Raw genomic sequence first — 21448 nt, 5'->3', positions numbered from 1 at the left:
AGCATTAAAATTTCTTTATAGAGGTAAGTCAGAAACAACATGCCTAGAACCTTAGACTACTATCAGTAACTGAAAAGCATAATCAACTCTCAGATTTGACATCTCCATTCAGATTTGTCAGTGATCAGGTGCTATCTGTCAGTTTCTGCCTAATTCTCTCATTAAACTGTCCAGGATTGGTGGTCATTTCTAATCACTAAGGATGAATTTTATGCCTAGTCAATGTTTCTGTAAAAATCATGCTATCATATATTTAATTTATTTAATAACCTGCTATTAACAAAGTTGCATCCTGATCCAGTGGAAAAATAAAATATATTCTGTTCTCATTATTTTTTATTCCTTTAAAAAATCCTGTATCTTGATTTCAAAAGTAGCAAATGATTGTTTTATAAAAAATTTAAACCATACAGAAACTTGTAACACAAAAGGTGAGGGCTCCCAGCCCAGTGATGTAAATCTTCACCCTACAATTTCAATCCCAAATTAAGCGTATATTTTTCTGTATTTTCCCCATGCATATATAAATATAAGTTGTTTTACAAAAAAGGACCATATTTATAACAGACTTATTTGCAACCTGCTTTTAAAAAAATGATCTTTCTATATCAGTTTGTACAAAACCTACCTCATTTTTAAAGGCTGCTTCGCAGTTTATGGATAGACCCTAGTTTTTTCTTGGTTGTAAAAATTAAAGCTTGGTAAAAAAGGGGAAAAAAACCACTTGAGTTCATATTTTCCCTTTTACTTCTGCCCTCCTCACTTGTACATGTACCTCTGTACAGTTGTTACTATTTTAGTTAAATGTTGATTATTTGAAAGTTCCAGTGAACAAAATGATGAGAAACTAAATGCAAACAATATAAATTTGAATTAATCTTGAGATTTATATATTCAGACTATTCAAAAAACTACAGTGTTTTCAAAGGCCTAACATATCCATGGTGATGGTATTTATGTTTTATATTAAAAAAAAAATGACTTTCTTCCAATTTGTAACAGAGCCAGTTTGGAGTCTTTGCTCATCCAGAAATGAGGTGTGTCTCCTCTTGTGAGGATTGTCTTTTATGTTGTACAGTTTTGCAGTTTTTTGCATATAGGTCTTTTTTGGTCGATTCTTTTAGATTTTCCTGATAGAATATATTTTATGTAATAGATAATTAGCAGTTTCCTTATAGCTCTTATTTCATGTTGCAATGTAAATTCCAGAGTCCAGGCTTCCATGCCAGAAATGTTAGATGTTTGTGTGGTGTACCGTATGATTTGTAGTGCTACCTTCCTAACTAGTTGAAACTGATTACCCAGTACTCTGTAGGCTTGCCAGAATAGGTACACCCTTCATTTTGCTACTGGCCAAGATAAAACATAATCGTGGCTAGACAGTAAACTGTCTATAATATATTGAACTCCACCCAGTTTATCCTGATAGGAGACCTAAATAGATATTAGACATGTTTTTCTTTCATGACTAATACTTAGGAATTTTAGGATACTTTAGACAAGACAAACAAGAAAATCATTAAGTTCATTGAGTAATAGAAACCTGTTATTTAAGAGATATTTATCTTTTTCCAAAAGTAGAATTAAGCTGAAACATCCAGCTCCCCAAACTCCAATACTCCATAGTAGAGGAGAGTCTGTGGAATTATTTGCTTTCATAGGTTTTATGCCAAAGAAACTTAGTCCTTTATTTCTATCCTTTAAGGTTCCATAGGAAGAGGTGATTTTATGCCCTTCTTTGACTCTAAGGATTTCATTTATTTCTTGGTATTAAGGGAAGGTCTTAAACATTATATACCTTATGTATGTAACTGTGCCTCTAGAAAAGGAATTAATAATAACAGCCATTATGCCAATTACTCTGCTAAGTAGGTACGCTCATTAAACCCTCAAAGGAATTTTATAAGGTAGATAGCATTATTACCCCACTTTTGTAGACAAGAAACAGAGAGTTTAAGTAATCTCAAGGTTATATAGCTGGTCGGGGCAGAGTCAAGACTTGAACCCAGATCTTTTTAGTACACAAATAGATGGCACCTTTGCTTGACTGTTTACTCCTTTTTGTCAGTGATCCCATTTAAACGTGGAAAATCACCTTTCCTGTTTATCACTTGGTATCCTTTGAACATGTCATTTTCCATAATGTTTTCCCATAGTTCTTAGATTTGCTATAGCTTTTTTGGTTATTATTGAAATGTCTTCATTTTCTCTAGCTTCCTAGAATATTTTGAAAATATTTTATGACTTCTAATCTTGAAATCTTCCTCTTTGTGGTTTGGTCTATCAGCTAGGTCCTCACCCTAAGTCATTTGAGGTCAAGTTTGTACTTAGGCGGGGACAAGGACTCTTCACAGAATAAGCTTTAGCTGAGATAGTCAACCCATGGGAAAGTCTCTAAATGTAAACATGGTGCTATCTATGCTTCTCAGGTCCCCTTTACCCTTTCAGAGGAGATAGTGATCCCAGGCAGACCTCTCAAGGCAGCGTTCAGAGTCTGACAGTTCTAACCTCCGTTGTACTATACCTTCATTCTTTTTAATACCATAAACAATAATATCCAGAGCAACATGGAATGGAAGATGTTTCTGAATCTCCTCACATGGGTATCCCATGTCCACTTCCTCTCAAGTCATTGTCTCAAGTCATTGTGTCTATGATGTCTGTTTAGGTTAAGGAGTAGAGTGAACATCTTTGGATTTAGGTCTCTTAATCCGATCTTCACTCTCCGTGTAAATCATTATTAATGCATTGACTTTTAAATGCAACCATAAGACTGACCGTGTGACTCTAGGAAATAATAGGACACTCCCCATACTATCAGCATAGAGCCATCCACTGAGACTCCTTGTCCTTCCTCCTCTCTACCCAGAGGGTATTAAGCTTTACTTTGATTCTAAGAAAGGTAAGAAGAAATTGTGAGCTGTGTTAGAACACATCCACAGTGTTCTGGAGGACTATGGATGACAGAGAATCTTTAAAGGTGAAGAGAACTAGAATGCTGATTTCCTGTTTTATAATTGAAAAAGTTTGCTAGTATTTTTTCAGAAAATTCTCAATTTTTTAAATTTAAATCTTTTTTTTTTTTTTGAGATTGCCGCCTGAGCTAATATCTCTTGCCAATCTTTTTTTTTCCCATCTTCTTCTCCCCAAAGCTGCCCAGTACATAGTTGTATATTCTAATTGCAGGTCCTTCTAGTTGTGCTGTGTGGAACACTGCCTCACCATGGCTTGGTGAGTGGTGGTAGGTCCACGCCCAGGATCTGAACCAGCGAAAATCTAGGCCGCCAAAGCGGAGTGCATGAACTTTACCACTTGGCCATGGGTCTGACCCCAGCATTTGCTAGTATTTTGGGGTCACATTAAATTTCCCATTGATTTTTGCTTAATTGGCATAATAATAGTTGTTTTCATATAGGTCCTGTGTGTCTCTTGTTAAATTTGATACTTTGTATTAAATCTTTTCACCCCTATTGTGAGTGGTATATTTTTGTTATTCTGTAATATTTTCTAACTAGCTGTTGTTTGTTTAAAGGAAACTCGTTGACTTTGGAGTATTGTTGTGGTATATGTATGTATAAGCATACATATAACTGGACTGTCTTAACTGTTTCCAGCAGTTTTCTTGTCGATCTCATCTGCTGATGTTATCTGCAAATAATGACTAAAACCTCCTTCTGTTTAATATTTATGTCCCTTCTCTTGTTTGAATGACTTAACTGTCCTTTCCGGAACAATGATATAGCGATGAAAACCCTTTTGTCTTCTTGATTTTAATGAGAATGCCTATAGTGTTTCACCATTAACCATCCGTTTTGTTTTGTTCTTCTAAATTTTGCAGGCCAGAGAAAACATGTCTGTAAGCTGAATCCAGCCAGTTCTCTGGTTTGAAGATTTATTTTTTAACTTTGGACCTGGATACCCTCAAAGACATGATACGTGATCTCTGTAGACTTTCTGGAAGATGCAATCACTTTCCTATTTGATACTTATTGTGAATCAAGAAGCAGCATGTAGATCAGGTTACCAGTTTTATAGAGGAAAAAAATCTGTTGATTCTCTACTGTTCTCTTTTGTGATCAGTTTCTCTATTTTAAGGGCTTGTGGGACCCCCAAATATAAGATAAATGTCTTCTATGGTTCTAGAGCTCCTGTAACTGAAAACTGGGCCATGGTAAATGTTCAAGAAGTCTTAGACATTATTATTACATAATTTCGTTATTACTATTATTCTCATTCTTCATATTCTACTCTCTTTCCTATGTTAGTGATTGGCATCACCATATTCTTAGTTACCCAAGCCAGAAATACAGCAGTTTTTCTTTTTTCCATTCATTCTTTTACTGATTAATGGGATTAAAATTATGCATTGGTGCCTTCTGTGTGCCAGTCAACTCTTTTAGTTCCTAGAGATCAGGCAGTGAATAGGGCAGACCAGGTTCCTGCTTTCTTGAAACTTGCAGTCTAGTGAGGAGATTTGTACAATATACAATAAATAGGCTAAGGAGATAATTTCACTTGCTGGCAAGTCAAGTACTTTACAAAAATCAGGATGTGATACTGAGTGATGGGGGAAAGAAGTTGGTTCTTTACATGGAGCGTGTGTTATTCCAGGTCCTCTGAGAAACAGAGGCCACAACAGGATTAAATGTGCAAGGATTTTTTTTTTTTGGTGGTAAAACATACATAGTATAAAATTTACTCTTCTAACCATTTTTTGGTGTACAGTTTGGCGTTAAATACGTGCACATTGTTGTGCAGCCATCACCACCATCCATGTCCAGAACTTTTTCATCTTCCCCAGCTGAAACTCTGGACCCATTTAACACTAATTCCCATTCTCCCCTCCTTCTAGCCTCAAAGCAACTGCTATTCCACTTTCTGTCTCTATAAATTTGACTATTCTGGGTACCTCATATAAGTGGAATCATGCAGTATTTGTCCTTTTGTGACTGGCTTATTTCACTTAGCATAATGTCATCAAGGTTTATTCATGTTGTAGCATGTGTCAGAACTTTATTCCTTATTTTTTTTTAAGATTTTATTTTTGTTCAGAGCAGTTTTAGGTTTACAACAAAATTGGGGGAGAACTAGAGAGATTTTTCATACACACACTCCCTTCCCCCACACATGCATAGCCTTCCCCATTATCAACATCAGTCACCAGAATGGTACATTTTTTTACCAAGGATGACCCCAAATTGACCCATCATAATCATTCGGGCATTGGCCAGGAGCAGCCTGTGGGAAGTGTGACTTTGGGCAAATGTAGTGGTGGATTTCAGAGCACAGCAGCTGGGACTCTCCATCAGGTAAGCTCTCTAGTTGGAAGACTGCAAGTCACATTCTCATGGCTGCTACAGAGCAATTAGAGAAGATCTCTCCCAAGAGGTGACATTTAAGCCAAGAACTGAATAGTGAGCAGAAGCTAGTTAGCGTTTCAAAAATCTTTGGGAAAAGCATTGTAGGCATGGAGAACATGAAGTGCAGAGGCCCTGAGGCAGAGAAAGCTTGCCAGGTTCAGGGAACAGGAAGAAGACTAATTTGGCTGCAATCCAGGGACCAAAGAGGTGAGGTGGTAAGAGATGTAGATAGACATGAGATCATAAAGGGTCTTGTAAGAGTTAGATTTTACTTTTGAGACATTTGGGAACCACTGGGAAATTTTGAGCAGAGGTATAATATCTGATTTATATTCTTAGGGTATACCTAAATTACTGTATGAATTGTTGGTAGAAATAAGAAAACCAGTTAGGAGTCTGTTGGAATAGTACAGGCAAAAGATTATGATAATTTGGACTAGGATGGTAACCATGGATATTGCCTCTCCAAAGATTATCAAAATCATGATAGTTCGTTTCTTATCTCTGGATTTTGTGCTTTCCTTGTTCCAGTTCCTAATCCCATATTGTCTATCCTTGTATTTTCTCATCTTTAGCAGTGGCCTCTTAACTGTTTTTTTCTGCCTCCTGTTTTGGCCCACTTCAGTTCATTTTTCACAGATATTACCAGATGATCCAACTAAATTGCAGCCGTAATGATATAACTTTATAGTTAAAGATTTTTTCAAGGTGTGCCCATTGTCTTACATTTTAGAATAGCCTGCCTCTTTTGCTTCATCTTCACCTGCACTGTTATCCCTGTTCTGACTCTTATTTATCCTTCAAATTATAAATTCCTTCCTGAAATCTTCCATCGTCACTATCCCTAGTATCCAGGTTAAGTATCCTTGTAGCGTCTTCCTTTTGGTGCCTTGTAATCTGTTTTAGTCTGTCTTCTCAATCTGTGAATTCTCCGAGGATGAGGACTGTGAGGCTGTTTTGTGATTTTGCTCTTAGAATGTTGGTTTGCTGATCAGTGTCTTATGCAGTCTCTGATACGCACCATAGCAGACCTGCTGGAACTGTTGATTCAACAAGTACAGTTTTTAGTGTTTTTTTTTTTTTTGTCCTGCAAGTCCCTTACACTATCCTGTTTTTTTCTGTGCTCTAATAACGTTGTATCTATACTTGCCTCTTTAGAACTTTTAGTGAATTATCTGTAATTATTTGTTTATTTCATCTTGATTCCCTTGGTCAACAAGAATTCAAATGTCTTTTGATAATAGCTAACAGTCTTTCTCCTGAACTTTATTGTCTATTCGGGGTAGGTTGTCTGATCATTGGTCTTTTTTTCATGTTTTTATTTTACATCTAGCATCCTAAAAGAAATTGAGTTTAAGTCATGGCAGTTTCACAGTAGTTATTCTGAATATAACTTCTTTCTTTCTACTGGGTATCAATCTGTAAGTTAATTATTTGCTAGTAAGTTTATCAAGGTGCCCTCCCTCCTTTTCATAATTGAGTATATTATTAGATTGTGTGCTCCTACTACATATAAGAGCAGAAATTTCTCTTTAAGAAATTGAATTTATTTTGGGCACTCTGCTAATGTAGTTATAAGCCCAGAATAATGCTTACTGGGGGGAACTATCTTCCTTGCTAATGAAATTTCGACTATTCAGAATATGTAACAAAGCATATTGTCCATACTGTCTGGCTATAAGTGGTAGTTACAAAGCACTTAGGTAGTAGGGGAGAATATTCTGTCTGTTAAGGTACTTGATTTAATCTTCTTATAAGAATTTAAACATAAAATAAATATCAGTGAAAGAACTAAAAGTTTAAAACATGCCCGAAGTAATATCCCTATGGTACAAATATTAATTTTTCCACTTAATTAAATGAAAAATTAAATGAAAAAATATAAACAGTGGACATATTTCTAGTTTATTTTCTGACCATCTAAAAACTAATAGAAAAATGCAAAATTATCTTATTGATTTCTTTTAAAATCTTGTTCCTTTAGAGTTCTGTGAAATTAATCATCAAAGTTTTATTTAAACTTAAGTACTTATATTTATCATTGGTGGTGAAGATTCATACCAATAATAATGACTTTCTAAACCGTATTACAGTTCAGAAGTAGAGTTCCTCAAAGTTGTTTCGTAATCTTAATGTTTCTACCCCACTTATGCTCACATAAGCTTAATTTATAATGTAAATTGCCAAATCCTAACCCTAATTTTTAGTTTTGAAAGTTAGCATTTTTTGCTGTTGTGTTCCTTTCATGCAAAGTTTACTCCTAGCGATGTATCCTATGCTAATATCAGTAGTAATTGGTGTGCTACTGTTGTGACATAGCAATAAAATGATTGGATCAAACCAGTACAAAGAGTGACTAGTACTCTGATTTTGGTTTTGAAACAATGTATAATAGCAAACTGTTCATAATGTGACCAAGGAGATAGATAGCTCTAGTACATCCTTGCCTCTTTTGTAAATGAGATCAGCCAATAATTTTTACAGAAATGAAAGATTAGATTATGATTTTACCAAATAGCAAATGGTTCAGAAGATTCTTTGTTGATCCTTTATGTTAGTTTTACTGCTTTTTTAGTTAAAAAATGTAGTGCTGGTATTTATTTCTTTTTTATGAACTTACTCTACTTCTTGTTCTCAGTTCAAAATAGAGCATGAATTTTGACTTCCATGGTGGGAACATCTCAGGTAATATGGGATGTTAATTTTGCATTTAATGACTGCATGACGTGATAACTCAGTTACTGGTATACAGACACCACACACCACATGCCATGTCTCCCACTTTCTCCCTCCCCCTCTTCGATTGGACAGACAAAATTCACCAAAAACCAGAGCGGAGTTAACCATAAAGAGTTCATTGTTTTGGGGCATAAACTGATGGAAAAGAAATTGAGTTTAGTAAATTATACTGTGAATCACTTCTTTGTAAATTCACTTATCTGTCCTTTTGGCAAGTTTTACTGCCTCTCAGGATCTCCATTACCAAGACCCAGAGGGTGACTTAGTAATTAAGGATGAGTGTAAATTTTTTTTCTTCAGCATGTAAAGACTGTTTTCCTTAGAGATCCAACTCAGCACAACTCCTGGGAGATGTGGACTTCTGGAAGAACTCCAGATCTTTCCAAATGACATGCCTCTTTTGATGCTGATCAGAAGAGGAGTCTGTAGTTATCTGATGCCCAGAAATCCTGATACTTTCTGTCTTGACTTTTGGCAACAGCTTTATTGAGATATAATTCACATTACATATAATTCTCCCTTTTTAAGTATACAATTCAGTGGTCTTTAGAATATTCACAGAATTGAACACCATCACCGCAATCAATTTTAAAACATTTTCAGTTCACCAAAAATAAACCGTATTCTCTTTGGCCATCACAACTCATTCCTCCTATTATCCCCAGCCCTAGGCAATTGCTGATCTACTTTCTCTCTCTGTAGAGTTGCCTAATCTGAACATTTCTTATAAAAGGAGTCATACAGTATGTAGTCTTTTGTGACTGGTTTCTTTGACTTAGCATAGTATTTTTGAGGTTCTTATTTTGTAGCATGAATGAGTACTTCGTTTCTTTTGGTAACTGAGTTATATATAATCCATTGTATGGATTTATTTATTGATCAGTTGGACGTTTGTGTTGTTTACACTTTTTGGCTTTTATGACTGAATATTTTATGTGAATATTTGTGTATAAGTTTTTGTGTGGATGTATGTTTTCGTTTCTCTTGGATGTATACTTAGGAGTGGAATTGCTGGATCAGATGGTTACTCTGTTTAATCTTTTGAAGAACTGCCAAACTGCTTTCCAAAGTGGCTACACCAGTTGACATTCCCACCCTCAATGTATGAGGGTTCCAATTTCTTTACATCCTTGCCAACACTTTTTATTACCTGTATTTTTTATTATAGCCATCCTGCTGGCCTCCCCCATCTTGAATCTTGAATCGTGTATACCTGTACCTTATTGCTATGACTTATATTTTCTTGCATTTAGTTATGGTGATCCTTGTCTGAATGACTGCCTCTTGTAATTTGCTCATTGATGTGCCCATGTGTTCACCCATCTCTGTATTCTTCTTTTACTACTGATCCTTCTGAACTCCAGACAGGGCTTGATGGCTGATCTCTGATACAGCACCTCCTGCCCTTATAAATAAGAATAATAGATGATAGAGGTTTTGATAGCTCTGTATAGAAATCGGCTGTTTAATTCACTGTTATCTATTCTGATAATAGTTATATACTAAAATAAAAGAGACCTGTGAGGGTGTACATTCCTATAACTGTCATTTGTGGAGAAGGAAAAAACTTGCTACTAAGTATCTTTTTTCTTCTCCCTTTAAAAGGAAGTGGTTTAAAAGTGCATGTTAGGTACACAACTAATTTATGGTGTTAAAAGTTAGAATAGTGGTTACAACTCTTGGTGGGTAGAGTGACTGGGAGGAGATTCTAAGGTGCTGTTTATCTTACGTTTCTTGATCTTGGAACTAGTTACATAAATGTGTTCACTTTGTGAGAATTCATCAAGCTATAAACTTAGAATATGTGTGTCTGTGTTATACTTCAATGAAAAAATATTTTTTAAAGTCTTTTTTTTTTTAAGATTTTATTTTTCCTTTTTCTCTCCAAAGCCTCCTGGTATGTAGTTGCGTATTTTTAGTTGTGGGTCCTTCTAGTTGTGCTATGTGGGATGCCACCTCAGCATGGCTTGATGAGCAGTGCCGTGTCCGTGCCCAGGATCCAAACCGCTGAAACCCTGGGCTGCCGAAGCGGAGCACACGAACTTAACCACTTGGCCATGAGGCCAGCCCCCATTATTAACTTTCTTGTATGTACATTGCATTGATGTAGATGTTTTAATTTCAAGTCTCCTTTTTCAGCAGCTCATAATTTCAGAGGTTGAATGATTTAGATACATTTAGATTAGCCATAGGAAGTTTGATTTTATGTTCTGATGTACTGCTTTAACTCAATGATCTTCAGCAACTCATAGTGTTGTTGGCTTGAGCCTTCCTGTATGTATCAAAAACTTTCTGAAATGCAGTAGTTGTGCCTGCTGTCATATCAGTGAGTTTGAATTCTCATTAGAGAATAGAGTGGTATGAAGGAAAGAGCCATGGGAAAGAGAAGCCGTATTCATGCTAATCCATTATCTGTAGTAGCCTTTCTAATATAGTAACTATCTAGATGTGCAGAAAATATTTAATATAATTACCGCTTTAAAATGTGATATACCAGGATGAAACATTGTTGACTGATCAGTCTTTTGAATTCTAATCCTTTAATCTATTTCTACTGTAATAGGTTTTGAAGAAATTGTTTGATTTTGACCAAATATGTTATGTTCCTGAAGATAGGAAGATATACAGTAAGATCAGCTTTTGGTTACTAGAAGTTTTCAAGTAGGCTTATGTTCTGTCATCTTTACTATATTTCTAGAAATTGGATATATGGGTAGATGTATCAGAGAAAAATGTTTTCTAAGAACAGTAAAATGACTCGCTTTATATCTTGATGAGGAAAAGGCAGCTCTGGCCTATTACAGGAATGTTCTCAGTGGAATCTGAGACCTCTTCAATTAAATAGTGTAATAAAACACATTAACAATCTTTTTAATATCTAATTGTGTCTTCTAGGCCTTCCTTAAAGTTTCCCATGTCTCAATGGACTCCTGAATATAAGAAGCTCTATACCTTAGAAGTGGATATGAAGAGTGAGATTCCTGCTGATGCGCCCAAGACACAGGAGAGTCTGAAAGGGATCCTCTTGCATCCAGAGCCCATTGGGGCAGCCAAAAATTTTCCTGCAGGAGTTGAGATGATTAATAGTAAAGTGGGGAATGACTTCTCTCATTTGTGTGATGATTCTCAAAAACAAGAAAAGGACATGAATGGTAACCAACAAGAGCAAGAAAAAAGTGTTGTTGTGAGAAAAAAACGCAAAAGCCAGCAGGCTGGCCCTTCATACACGCAAAATTGTGTTAAAGAGAACCAGGGAATATTAGGATTGAGGCAACACCTAGAAACACCAAGCGATGAAGATAATGATTCGTCTTTTAGTGATTGTCTTTCTTCTCCTTCATCTAGTCTGCATTTTGGAGATTCTGATACGGTGACTTCGGAGGAGGATAAGGAAGTCTCTGTAAGACATTCCCAGGCAACTTTGAGTGCTAAAGGTAGGACTCACAGTGCACGGTCCCAAAAGTGGCCTCGGCCTGAGACAGAATCTGTGTCAGGATTGTTAATGAAAAGACCCTGTTTTCATAGCAGTCCATTAAGGAGACTTCCATGTAGAAAGAGGTTTGTAAAGAATAATTCCTCACAGAGGACACAGAAACAAAAGGAGAGGATATTAATGCAGAGGAAAAAACGAGAAGTGTTAGCCCGAAGAAAATATGCCTTGCTCCCCAGTTCTAGTAGTTCCAGTGAGAACGACCTCAGCAGTGAATCCTCTTCCAGCTCCTCCACTGAAGGAGAAGAAGATTTGTTTGTTTCTGCCAGCGAAAACCACCCAAACAATCCCGCTGTTCCCTCAGGTAAAAATGTTTCTTAAGTTGAGTAAAACAAGGAAGCTATTGCATTGTGTTCGTGCTTGTTTTCGTCTATATTTCAGTGATTTCATTGTATTTAGAAGGAATATGAGACTCTTATTAGCTTTTATTTTTAAGCTGTATAAATAACAAACTGTAGTATTAAACCATGACTCCAATTCTGAAATAGAAATTTTAAAATTTTCTAAAATCTTAAATAGAAAATTTTAAAATTTCTGTTTTTTGATAAAAATAAAGCAAGCAGTTTTTTTTAAAGAAAAAACAATTTTCACTGTTTAATATATATTAGATTATATTTTATGAGTTGTTGATTTATGGTAGTTTTTTTTCCTGTAGTGTTTCTTTAGTATGTTTAACTTTTATGAATACTTTTTCAGATAGCTGTGTGATGGATTTCTTTCACATTCAACCACAGTAAGAACAATTCTAGTCATTAAAAAGACTACTTAATATTATTTTTCCTTTATGTACTCTGTTCTTATTGTTTACTGTTACCTTGTCATGTTCTTTATAACTGAAAAATAATTTTAAGTATTTGAGAGGTAACTCGTATTCTGATACTGGAACACAAACTTTTGGTCCTAACAGTGCTCAGTAGAGCATATGACTAATCAGTTAATAGTGAATTGATAGAGTGTTAGCTTTAGTGCACTCTCCTCCCTCACAGTAGATGTTATATTTAACTAGAATAAGTTTATGGACAGTCTCTGAAGAATAAGTATGTTTCATATATGCCATTTTTACAGTTTGTTGTAATTTAAAGGAAGTTGATGAAGTGAGCATTGAGGAGTAAAGTCTGAACTGAGGGAAAAGATAAATGTCTTGTGAAAGTATAAGGAAATGGGGAATAGGGAGAGCTTTTTAGAAGGCTAAGATCATGGTTTCTGATACTGACACAAAGCTTTCCCAGTCTGTGCCTGATGGCCTGCCTGGTAAGGGCAGAGCCTGCTAGGCTTCTGTGCAGATATGCCATTTCCCCCTCTTCTCTTCTTCTATATGGGTCCCTTCTTTTTTCAAGACTCTTTTTCCTCTTCCTTTTCTGTTTTTCTCTCCTTTCCAGAACCTGGAACATGTAACTTTGTTCTTAATTTTAGTCTTAGCCATGTTCACTTAGTTTTTTTTAACCTACTCAAATATTTGTTTTAAAAAAAGCTCACTGAGAGCACCTACAGCTGGGAGGAGGTTACAGCAACCATTCTCTGAGGTCTCTTGAGAATGAGGGAGATGAGAAGAGGAATTGTCTTGCTTCATAGTCATATTTCACATTTTCCTCGGGTGGTTAGAATGCGAAGACATTAGTTTTGAGAGAGGGAGCCGCAGAGCCCAGTTTCTGCTTGAAATTAGGGAGGCAAGATGGTTGGTGAGGTGAAGCAGAAGTTCCAAGGAGCTGATATTTGTAGGAGGCATGAGAATAGAGTAAATGTAAGTCAGTATCAGTGTCTGTTTCTAGGAAGAAAGGAATTCTTATGTTCTCAAGTATTTAAGATAAATGCAAACTCTGTAATTCATTTTTAAATCTTGTTTAATACTTATTGTAGCATGTGGTTTTTTTACTATCTTGGAAGAATTACGTTATTTCAATTACATTATTTTCAGACATTATCCTTTAATATTTGTCTCTGGAAACACAAATCCAAAAGTTGAAACCATGTACTCTTGGTGTTTTCTTGATTCTAGACCAGTGTTTTGCTTTAAACTAGTTTTGGGTTTTTGGTTTTTGTTTTTTTTTAATGATGCTTTAATAATAACATTCACATGGTGTGGAATTTTAAAAGTACCAAAAAGTGTAAAATAACAAATAAATGTTTACTTCGTCTTCTTGGATCCCAGTCTTATTACCCAGAAGTAATCAGCAGTTTCTTATTCCTTCAAAAAACGTGAAACCATATGTAAGGATAAATAAACAGTGTGGGGTTTTTAAATATCAGTATGTATAGTTATCTCTTTTTTTTGTGTGTGAAGAAGATTGACCCTGAGCTAACATTTGTGCCAACCTTCCCCTGTTTTATGTGGGATGCTGCCACAGCATCGCTTAACGAGTGTGCTGTGTCTGTGCCTAGGATCTGAACCTGTGAACCCCAGGCTGCCAAAGTGGAGTGAGTGAACTTAACCACTACGCCACCAGGCTGGCCTCATAGTTATCTCTTTTTTTTTTTTTTTTTTTGAGGAAGATTAGCCCTGAGCCAACATCTGCCACCAATCCTCCTCTTTTTGCTAACGAAGCCTGGCCCTGAGCTAACATCCATGCCCATCTTCCTCTACTTTATATGTGGGACACCTGTCACAGCATGGCTTGACAAGAGGTGCATAGGTCCGTACCCAGGATCAGAACTGGCGAACCCCAGGCCGCCGAAGTGAAACATGCAAACTTACCTGCTGCACCACCGGGCTGGCCCCAATTATCTCATTTTTAAAAACAGTTGCATACTATTCCCTTTGTATGAAGATTCCGTAATTTATTTAACCAGCTTTTGTTGATGAATGTTGGCTGCATTGAACAGCTTTGTACAAACATTTTTGCACATCTGTGCAAGTGTATCTTGAGGAGGAATACTTTCTAAAAGTATATATCAGAGGATATATACATTTAAAAATTCGCTAGCTCTTGTTACCAGAATGTCCTGCAAGGAGTTTGTATCAAGTTCCTTTACCACCCAACAGTGGATGATGTCATTATGATAATAAAAATACCTAGCATTTGTTGGATATTTACTCTGTGCTGGTAATGCACTAAGTGTTTTATATGTCCTAATGAAGTGGATTCTGTTATCACCCTCATGTTACAGATGAAACATCTGGAAAACCATTTTAGAATGATGTATATTCAGAATAGTTAAACTGAATTATTGATGAGACCCTAGCTCTGTTACCAGGAAATATCAGCTCTCAAAAAATTGGCTTCCTTAGGTTCTTAAGAGAGAGTTTCTTCTAGATATATTTTTAATGCTGGCTTTCTGACTCCAAGTCCATTACATTTTACTGTTAGGAATTGGGAGAGGGTTGGAATATCTCAAATTTTAATTAGATTTATCTACTAAACTTTAATAATATGATTTGTATGCATGGGTATTAGTTACTCTGGAGCTACTGGGACAACTTTTCATACACTGTCCATCAACACTTATTGGCTATTGCCGTAGTGAACTGACAGAATGTTTTACATGTTAAGTATTGTTATATCGTCAAACTCACTAAGGCACAACAGTTGTAGATAATTAACTGGTTTTACCAAATCACCTAAGAATGAGTTATTTAAGTCAGTACTTTACATTGTATAACAAACATTAGTTCATTTGTTGGAATTAGTAGATTTCTAGGAAGTCCCTGTTTTCTTCTTGCTTCATCATTAATTGTCTTTTAGATTTATTAGGGCTCTCTATTCAAGCCTGGAAAGCCAAGATGGTATGTCATTTGGGTTGTTAGACATTGAGTTATTCCCAGTTAGCAATCAGGTTGAGAATTTGTACATCCTGTTTTGTTCCTGATTTGCAAAACACTTAAGATATTTTAAAATAACCTAATAGAAGCTAAGTTTGAGAGTAGATGTTGATTTTAGTGACATATTTCTGTGATCTCTTCAGTGAGCCTTATCTGAACTGCTGCTTACGTTTTTATTTTTCAGTGCTGAAGGCTTGGGTTTTCTAATTAAGTGTGAATATGGTGTTAGTGCTGTCGAGTCTATTCTGACTTCTAGTGACCCTGTGTACAGCAGAACAGAACCCTTCCCAGTCTTTTTTCTGCCATCCTCTCACCTCCTGGTGCTGTATCAGACAATGCTCTGCTGCTATTCATAGGGTTTTCATGGCCAATGTTGTTGTGAGTGGGTGGCTAGGTCCTCCTCCTTAGTCTAGAAGCTCTGCTAAAACCTCTCCACCATGGGTGACCTTCAGGTATTTGAAATACTGGTGGCATAGCTTTTCAGCATCACAGCAACATGTAGCCACCACAGTATGACAACCGACACTGGGTGGTCTGGTTTCCCGACCAGGAAACGAACCCAGGCTGCAGCAGTGAGAATGCTGAATCTTAACCACTAGACCACAGGCTGGCCAGTTGTGGATATGAGGACCTTCTTATTTATTAACTTTTTAATTAGTTAAGTATTTGTAGATCATATGTCCTCCAGACTTGAAGGAAATGTAAATACCATATATGCTCCCAAGTAAGAGAGCCTGAATATGCCAGTCCCATTTTCCTATTGAGGAGAAAAAAAGTTTTGGTTATTTTGAAGTATACACTTCTAGGGCTGTAGTTAAAATAGTCAGATGTCTTATAACTAAATTACTTATTTATTTGCATATATAAAATATTGAGTAAATGTTAACTTAGAAATATTGCCTATTAGTACTCATATTTCCTGATAATAGTTTTATTCACCCAGGCATCTTAGACATCAGTAACTTGACATTGCAGGAACCATTTTTTTTTTTTAAGGCAGTCTGACTTTTGCTTCTCCAAAGACAAATCTTTTTTTTTTTTTCTTTTTACTGAGGAAGAGTCACCTTGAGCTAACATCCACTGCCAATCTTCCTTCTTTTGTATATGAGCTGCCACCACAGCATGACCAATGACAGATGAGTGGTGTAGGTCCCTGCCTGGGAACCAAGCCCAGGCTGCCGAAGCAGAGCGTGCCGAACTTAACCACTAGGCCACTAGGGCTGGCCCTAGAACCATTTTTTAAGTCATCCAACACAGTTTTCAAGAGCATATCATCCTCGTTTACTTTGTGTGAGATATAGTACTTACTGACTCCAGGAGTGATGCTGTCACTAGAGATTTTATCCCAAAATATAGATACCATTTTACCTTATATTAGGACTGGGAAAATCCCTATTTCCCAGTTTGGTTTTTTTAATCCAATAGCTGTATATTTTTGTTTATAGCTTTAAAAAAATATATATCCAACATATGTATATTCATATTTTCAAAGTACACTCCATACTGTACTGACTTAACTGTTTCAAAGCTTTGCTTAAGAAGATAAACCTTGGAATTGTGAAGTCCTAATACTAGGAATTTTATCTAAATCTGTGAATGTATCATTCATAGAGGATTTTTTGGTTTTTTTTATAATGGAAATTTTCGCACGCAAAAATAGAGGTATACAATGAACTCTCACGTATTCATAATTTAGCTTCAGTTTTCAACGTTCTGCCAATCACCTCTCACTTTTTTCAAGAGAGAGAATTCAGAACAATTTCTAGACATGATACCATTTAGTTCATTTTTATATACTACGTATTTCCTGCAAACTGGTAGTTAGATAGCTAGAAGCTTGATTACATTCAGGTTCAGTTCAGCAACTCTTTTTCAGTGGTGCTGTGTTCTTTCTGTTGCATTACATGTTAAAATTGATCGATGGTTCAGATGACATCATCCTGATCCTTCTACTATAAAGTTCCCCAATCAACATTTCACGTAATATTTTTAGCAGCTTTGGTGATTTTACCTAGATCCATTATTTCATTAGAGGTTGCAAAATGTTGACTTTCTAATTCTATTGTTCTGCTTAGATTTGTTAACTGAGATTCTTCTTTAAGGAAGAATTCTTCCTTCATCAACTGGTTGGTTACTCTGAAATACAGTCAATACAGGAAAGGTAGGATGAATGCTTGATTCTTTGTCTTCGTTTACCACTTTTCAGAATAAATTGGTACTCTAGCAATATCCAAAGAGGTTTTTCATTTTCAAGTATTGTTATGAATTTGTGGGGTTTAGCATAGTTGATGTGTTGCAATCTTTTTTATTATTTTTGATGCTCAAATAGTTTCATCTTTGGTCAGTGGGAGCATCCAAGTTGGATGTGTGTACTTTTGCTACCACCCCAGTAGTCTTTGATAACTTCCTTACTCTCCGATATAGCAGGATGGTCCAGAGTCATCCATTACATTCCCTGCCCTAAACCTGGAAACAATCATTTCTTTACTCCTGATGTCCTTTGATTGAGAAGTGATATTTAGAGGCTATAAACTGGAAATTAAGGTATTCATTGCTCTGTTGGGTTATCAGTGCTTTTTGGTTGTTTTAATGGACAAAATTAGGAATGTAAAGATTTTAGAAAGGGATCAATCATTAATTTTTTTTTTTTGAGATTGGCACCTGGGCTAACAACTGTTGCTAGTCTTTTTTTTTTCTGCTTTATCTCCCCAAACTCCTCCTGTACATAGTTGTATATCTTAGTTGCAGGTCCTTCCAGTTGTGGGATGTGGGACGCCGCCTCAACGTGGCCTGACGAGCGGTGCCATGTCCGCGCCCAGGATTCGAACCCTGAGCCGCCGCAGCGGAGTGCGCGAACTTAACCACTCGGCCACGGAGCCAGCCCCAATCATTAATTTTTTTTGTTTTAATTAATGTTATGATAGATTACAACCTTGTGAGATTTCAGTTGTACATTTTTGTTAGTCATGTTGTGGGTACACCACTTCCCCCTTTGTGCCCTCCCCCCACCCCCCCTTTTCCCTGGTAACCACCGATCTGATCTCCTTATCAATATACTAACTTCCACCTATGAGTGGAGTCATATAGAGTTCGTCTTTCTCTGACTGGCTTATTTCGCTTAACATAATACCCTCGAGGTCCATCCACGTTGTTGTGAATGGGCCAATTTTGTCTTTTTTTATGGCTGAGTAGTATTCCATTGTGTATATATACCACATCTTCTTTATCCAATTATCAGTTTCTGGACATGTAGGCTGGTTCCACGTCTTGGCTATTGTAAATAATGCTTCGATGAACATAGGGGTGCAACGGACTCTTGAGATTTCTGATATCAGGTTCTTAGGATAGATACCCAGTAATGGGATGGCTGGGTCATAGGGTATTTCTATTTTTAACTTTTTGAGAAATCTCCATACTGTTTTCCATAGTGGCTGTACCACTTTGCATTCCCACCAACAGTGTATGAGGGTTCCTTTTTCTCCACAACCTCTCCAACATTTGTCACTCTTGGTTTTGGATGTTTTTGCCAATCTAACGGGTATAAGGTGATATCTTAGTGTAGTTTTGATTTGCATTTCCCTGATGATTAGTGATGATGAACATCTTTTCATGTGTCTATTGGCCATATTCATATCTTCTTTTGAGAAATGTCTGTTCATGTCCTCTGCCCATTTTTTGATCGGGTTGTTTGTTTTTTTGTTGTTAAGCAGTGTGAGTTCTTTGTATATTATGGAGATTAACCCTTTGTCGGATAAGTGGCTTGTAAATATTTTTTCCCAATTAGTGAGCTGTTTTTTTGTTTCAATCCTGTTTTCTCTTGCCTTGAAGAAGCTCTTTAGTCTGATGAAGTCCCATTTGTTTATTCTTTCTATTGTTTCCCTCAACTGAGGAGTTATAGTGTCCGAAAAGATTCTTTTGAAACTGATGTCAAAGAGTGTACTGCCTATATTCTCTTCCAAAAGACATATTGTCTCAGGCCTTATCTTTAGGTCTTTGATCCATTTTGAGTTTATTTTGGTGTGTCGTGAAAAAGAATGGTCAATTTTCAATCTTTTGCATGTGGCTGTCCAGTTTTCCCAGCACTGTTTGTTGAAGAGACTTTCTTTTCTCCATTGTAGGCCCCCTGCTCCTTTGTCGAAGATTAGCTGTCCATAGATGTGTGGTTTTATCTCTGGGCTTTCAATTCTGTTCCATTGATCTGTGGACCTGTTTTTGTACCAGTACCATGCTGTTTTGATCACTGTAGCTTTGTAGTATGTTTTGAAATCAGGGATTGTGATTCCACCGGCTTTGTTTTTCTTGCTCAGGATTGCTTTAGCAATTCGCTGTCTTTTGTTGCCCCATATGAATTTTAGGATTGTTTGTTTAATTTCTGTGAAGAATGTTCTTGGGATTCTGCCAATCATTAGTTTTTATGAATATTTCCATGGAAAGTTTAGGGTTAGGGTTTTTATGTAAGCTTGTGTTTTATATTTGGATCTTTACTCTTACATTGAAAATCTTGATTCTTTTTTTTTTCTTTTCTGCTTTGTCTTCCCAAATCCCCCCTGTACATAGTTGTATATCTTAGTTGCAGGTCCTGCTAGTTGTGGGATGTGGGACGCCGCCTCAAAGTGGCCTGATGAGCAGTGCCATGTCCGTGCCCAGGATCCAAACCCTGGGCTGCCGCAGTGGAGCGCGCAAACCTAACCACTTGACCGCAGAGCCGGCCCCGAAAATCTTGATTCTTAATAATAACTTTTTTGCTTTATCCTGTATATACTATAAATACATACACGTAAATGAACATTCATAAATGAATGTAAATGAAATTATTTACAATTCTTACAACAATAATTCTAATGAGTATAATGTATTTTTTGTGTGTGGTTCCTTTTTGCCCTTGGCCAGTTTTATTTGTGGTTATGCCACTAATTTAATATGCATTTAGCTTCATTTGTTTTATAGTTGTTTTAAGATTTTTTTTTAAAGTGCTTTGTTAAAAATTTTAATTTTGCTTTTTAATTATGTAAAACATTTACCTGGTTTCAAAGTCAAAACTTTTAAACAAGATATATATTCAGCGAGGTCTAGTTTTCCACCTCTGCCCCCTCTTCCTATCTTTCTCTCCCCTATAGATAACCATTTTATTAGTTTTTTGTTTTTATTTGTTATTCCATTTTTTTCTCTTCAAAAATATAAGCAAATATGTATATATATTCTTATCCTTCCCCTTCTCATACTCAAAAAGTGTCTTTTGCTTTTTTCACTTAATAATATATATAATTGTTAGGGTATAGAGATATTATAGAGGAATAAAAGTGTGTAATGAGATATAAAGCATATAATACATACACTTTTATTCATCTATTCATTTTTTTCATTTCTCTTCTTTTTTACAGCTTCGTAGTACTCCATTGTATAGTTACACCATGGTTTGTTCTGCCAGTCTCCTGTTGATGAACAGTCTGTAGACTTTTGCTGTTATGAATAGCACGGCAGTGCATATTTTTTGTATATATCATTTAATATTTTTTGCCATTGCGTCTTTGGGGTGGAATTTTAGGAGGGGATTGGTGAATCAAAGATCAATGCATATGTTTTTTTAAAAATATACTCAAATCTCTCTCTATGGGGATCATAACCATTTTGGATACATACCAGCAGCGTATGAGAGTGCCTGTTTTCCCAATGCTTTTCCAACAGAAATTGTTGTAAAACTTTAGTTTTTTGGGTTCATCTGATAGGTAAGAAATAGTATGTCAGTATATTTTTAATTTATATTTTCTTTTTTTATGAGTAATGTTGCATTTTTTCCATATGTTTAAAAGTTATTTACATTTCTTGTGATCAATCTTTTCATACATTTTGCCTGTTTTTCTGTCAGGATGTTGATCTTCATTCTTCCATCCATTTTTAGAAGCTTTTTATGTATTAGAGCTATAAATCCTATATAATAACATTTTCCCCAAATTTGTCATTAGTCTTTTTGACTTTGCTATAATTTTTCACCATGCTAAAATTTCTTTTGCTTAGTCACGTTTGTCGACCTTTATCTTTACTGTTTCTGGGTTTTCAATCATAGCTAGGAAAGTTTTTCCCACTCCAAGTCTATAGGGGAAT

The 21448-nt window shown here is 36.0% G+C and overlaps 1 protein-coding gene across 23 annotated transcripts in view; it reads left to right on the top strand.

The window, feature by feature from the left end:
* Positions 1 to 21448, top strand: part of RNF111 (ring finger protein 111) — an 85067-nt gene that overhangs the window by 25076 nt on the left and 38543 nt on the right. For all 23 annotated transcript variants that reach the window (XR_011426153.1, XM_070235759.1, XM_070235701.1 and 20 more), the window contains one exon: positions 10995 to 11893. Coding sequence is in view for 22 of the 23 variants with exons in the window: in XM_070235651.1 (XP_070091752.1) it covers positions 10995 to 11893 (899 nt within the window). In the remaining variant the exon portion in view is untranslated. The remainder of the gene's footprint in view (positions 1 to 10994; positions 11894 to 21448) is intronic.

This window comes from Equus caballus, chromosome 1 (assembly GCF_041296265.1).
Source record: "Equus caballus isolate H_3958 breed thoroughbred chromosome 1, TB-T2T, whole genome shotgun sequence".
Taxonomy (NCBI): Eukaryota; Metazoa; Chordata; class Mammalia; order Perissodactyla; family Equidae; genus Equus; species Equus caballus.
The sequence above is the reverse complement of the archived record's forward strand: the minus strand, read 5'-3'. Positions and strand labels throughout refer to the sequence as shown.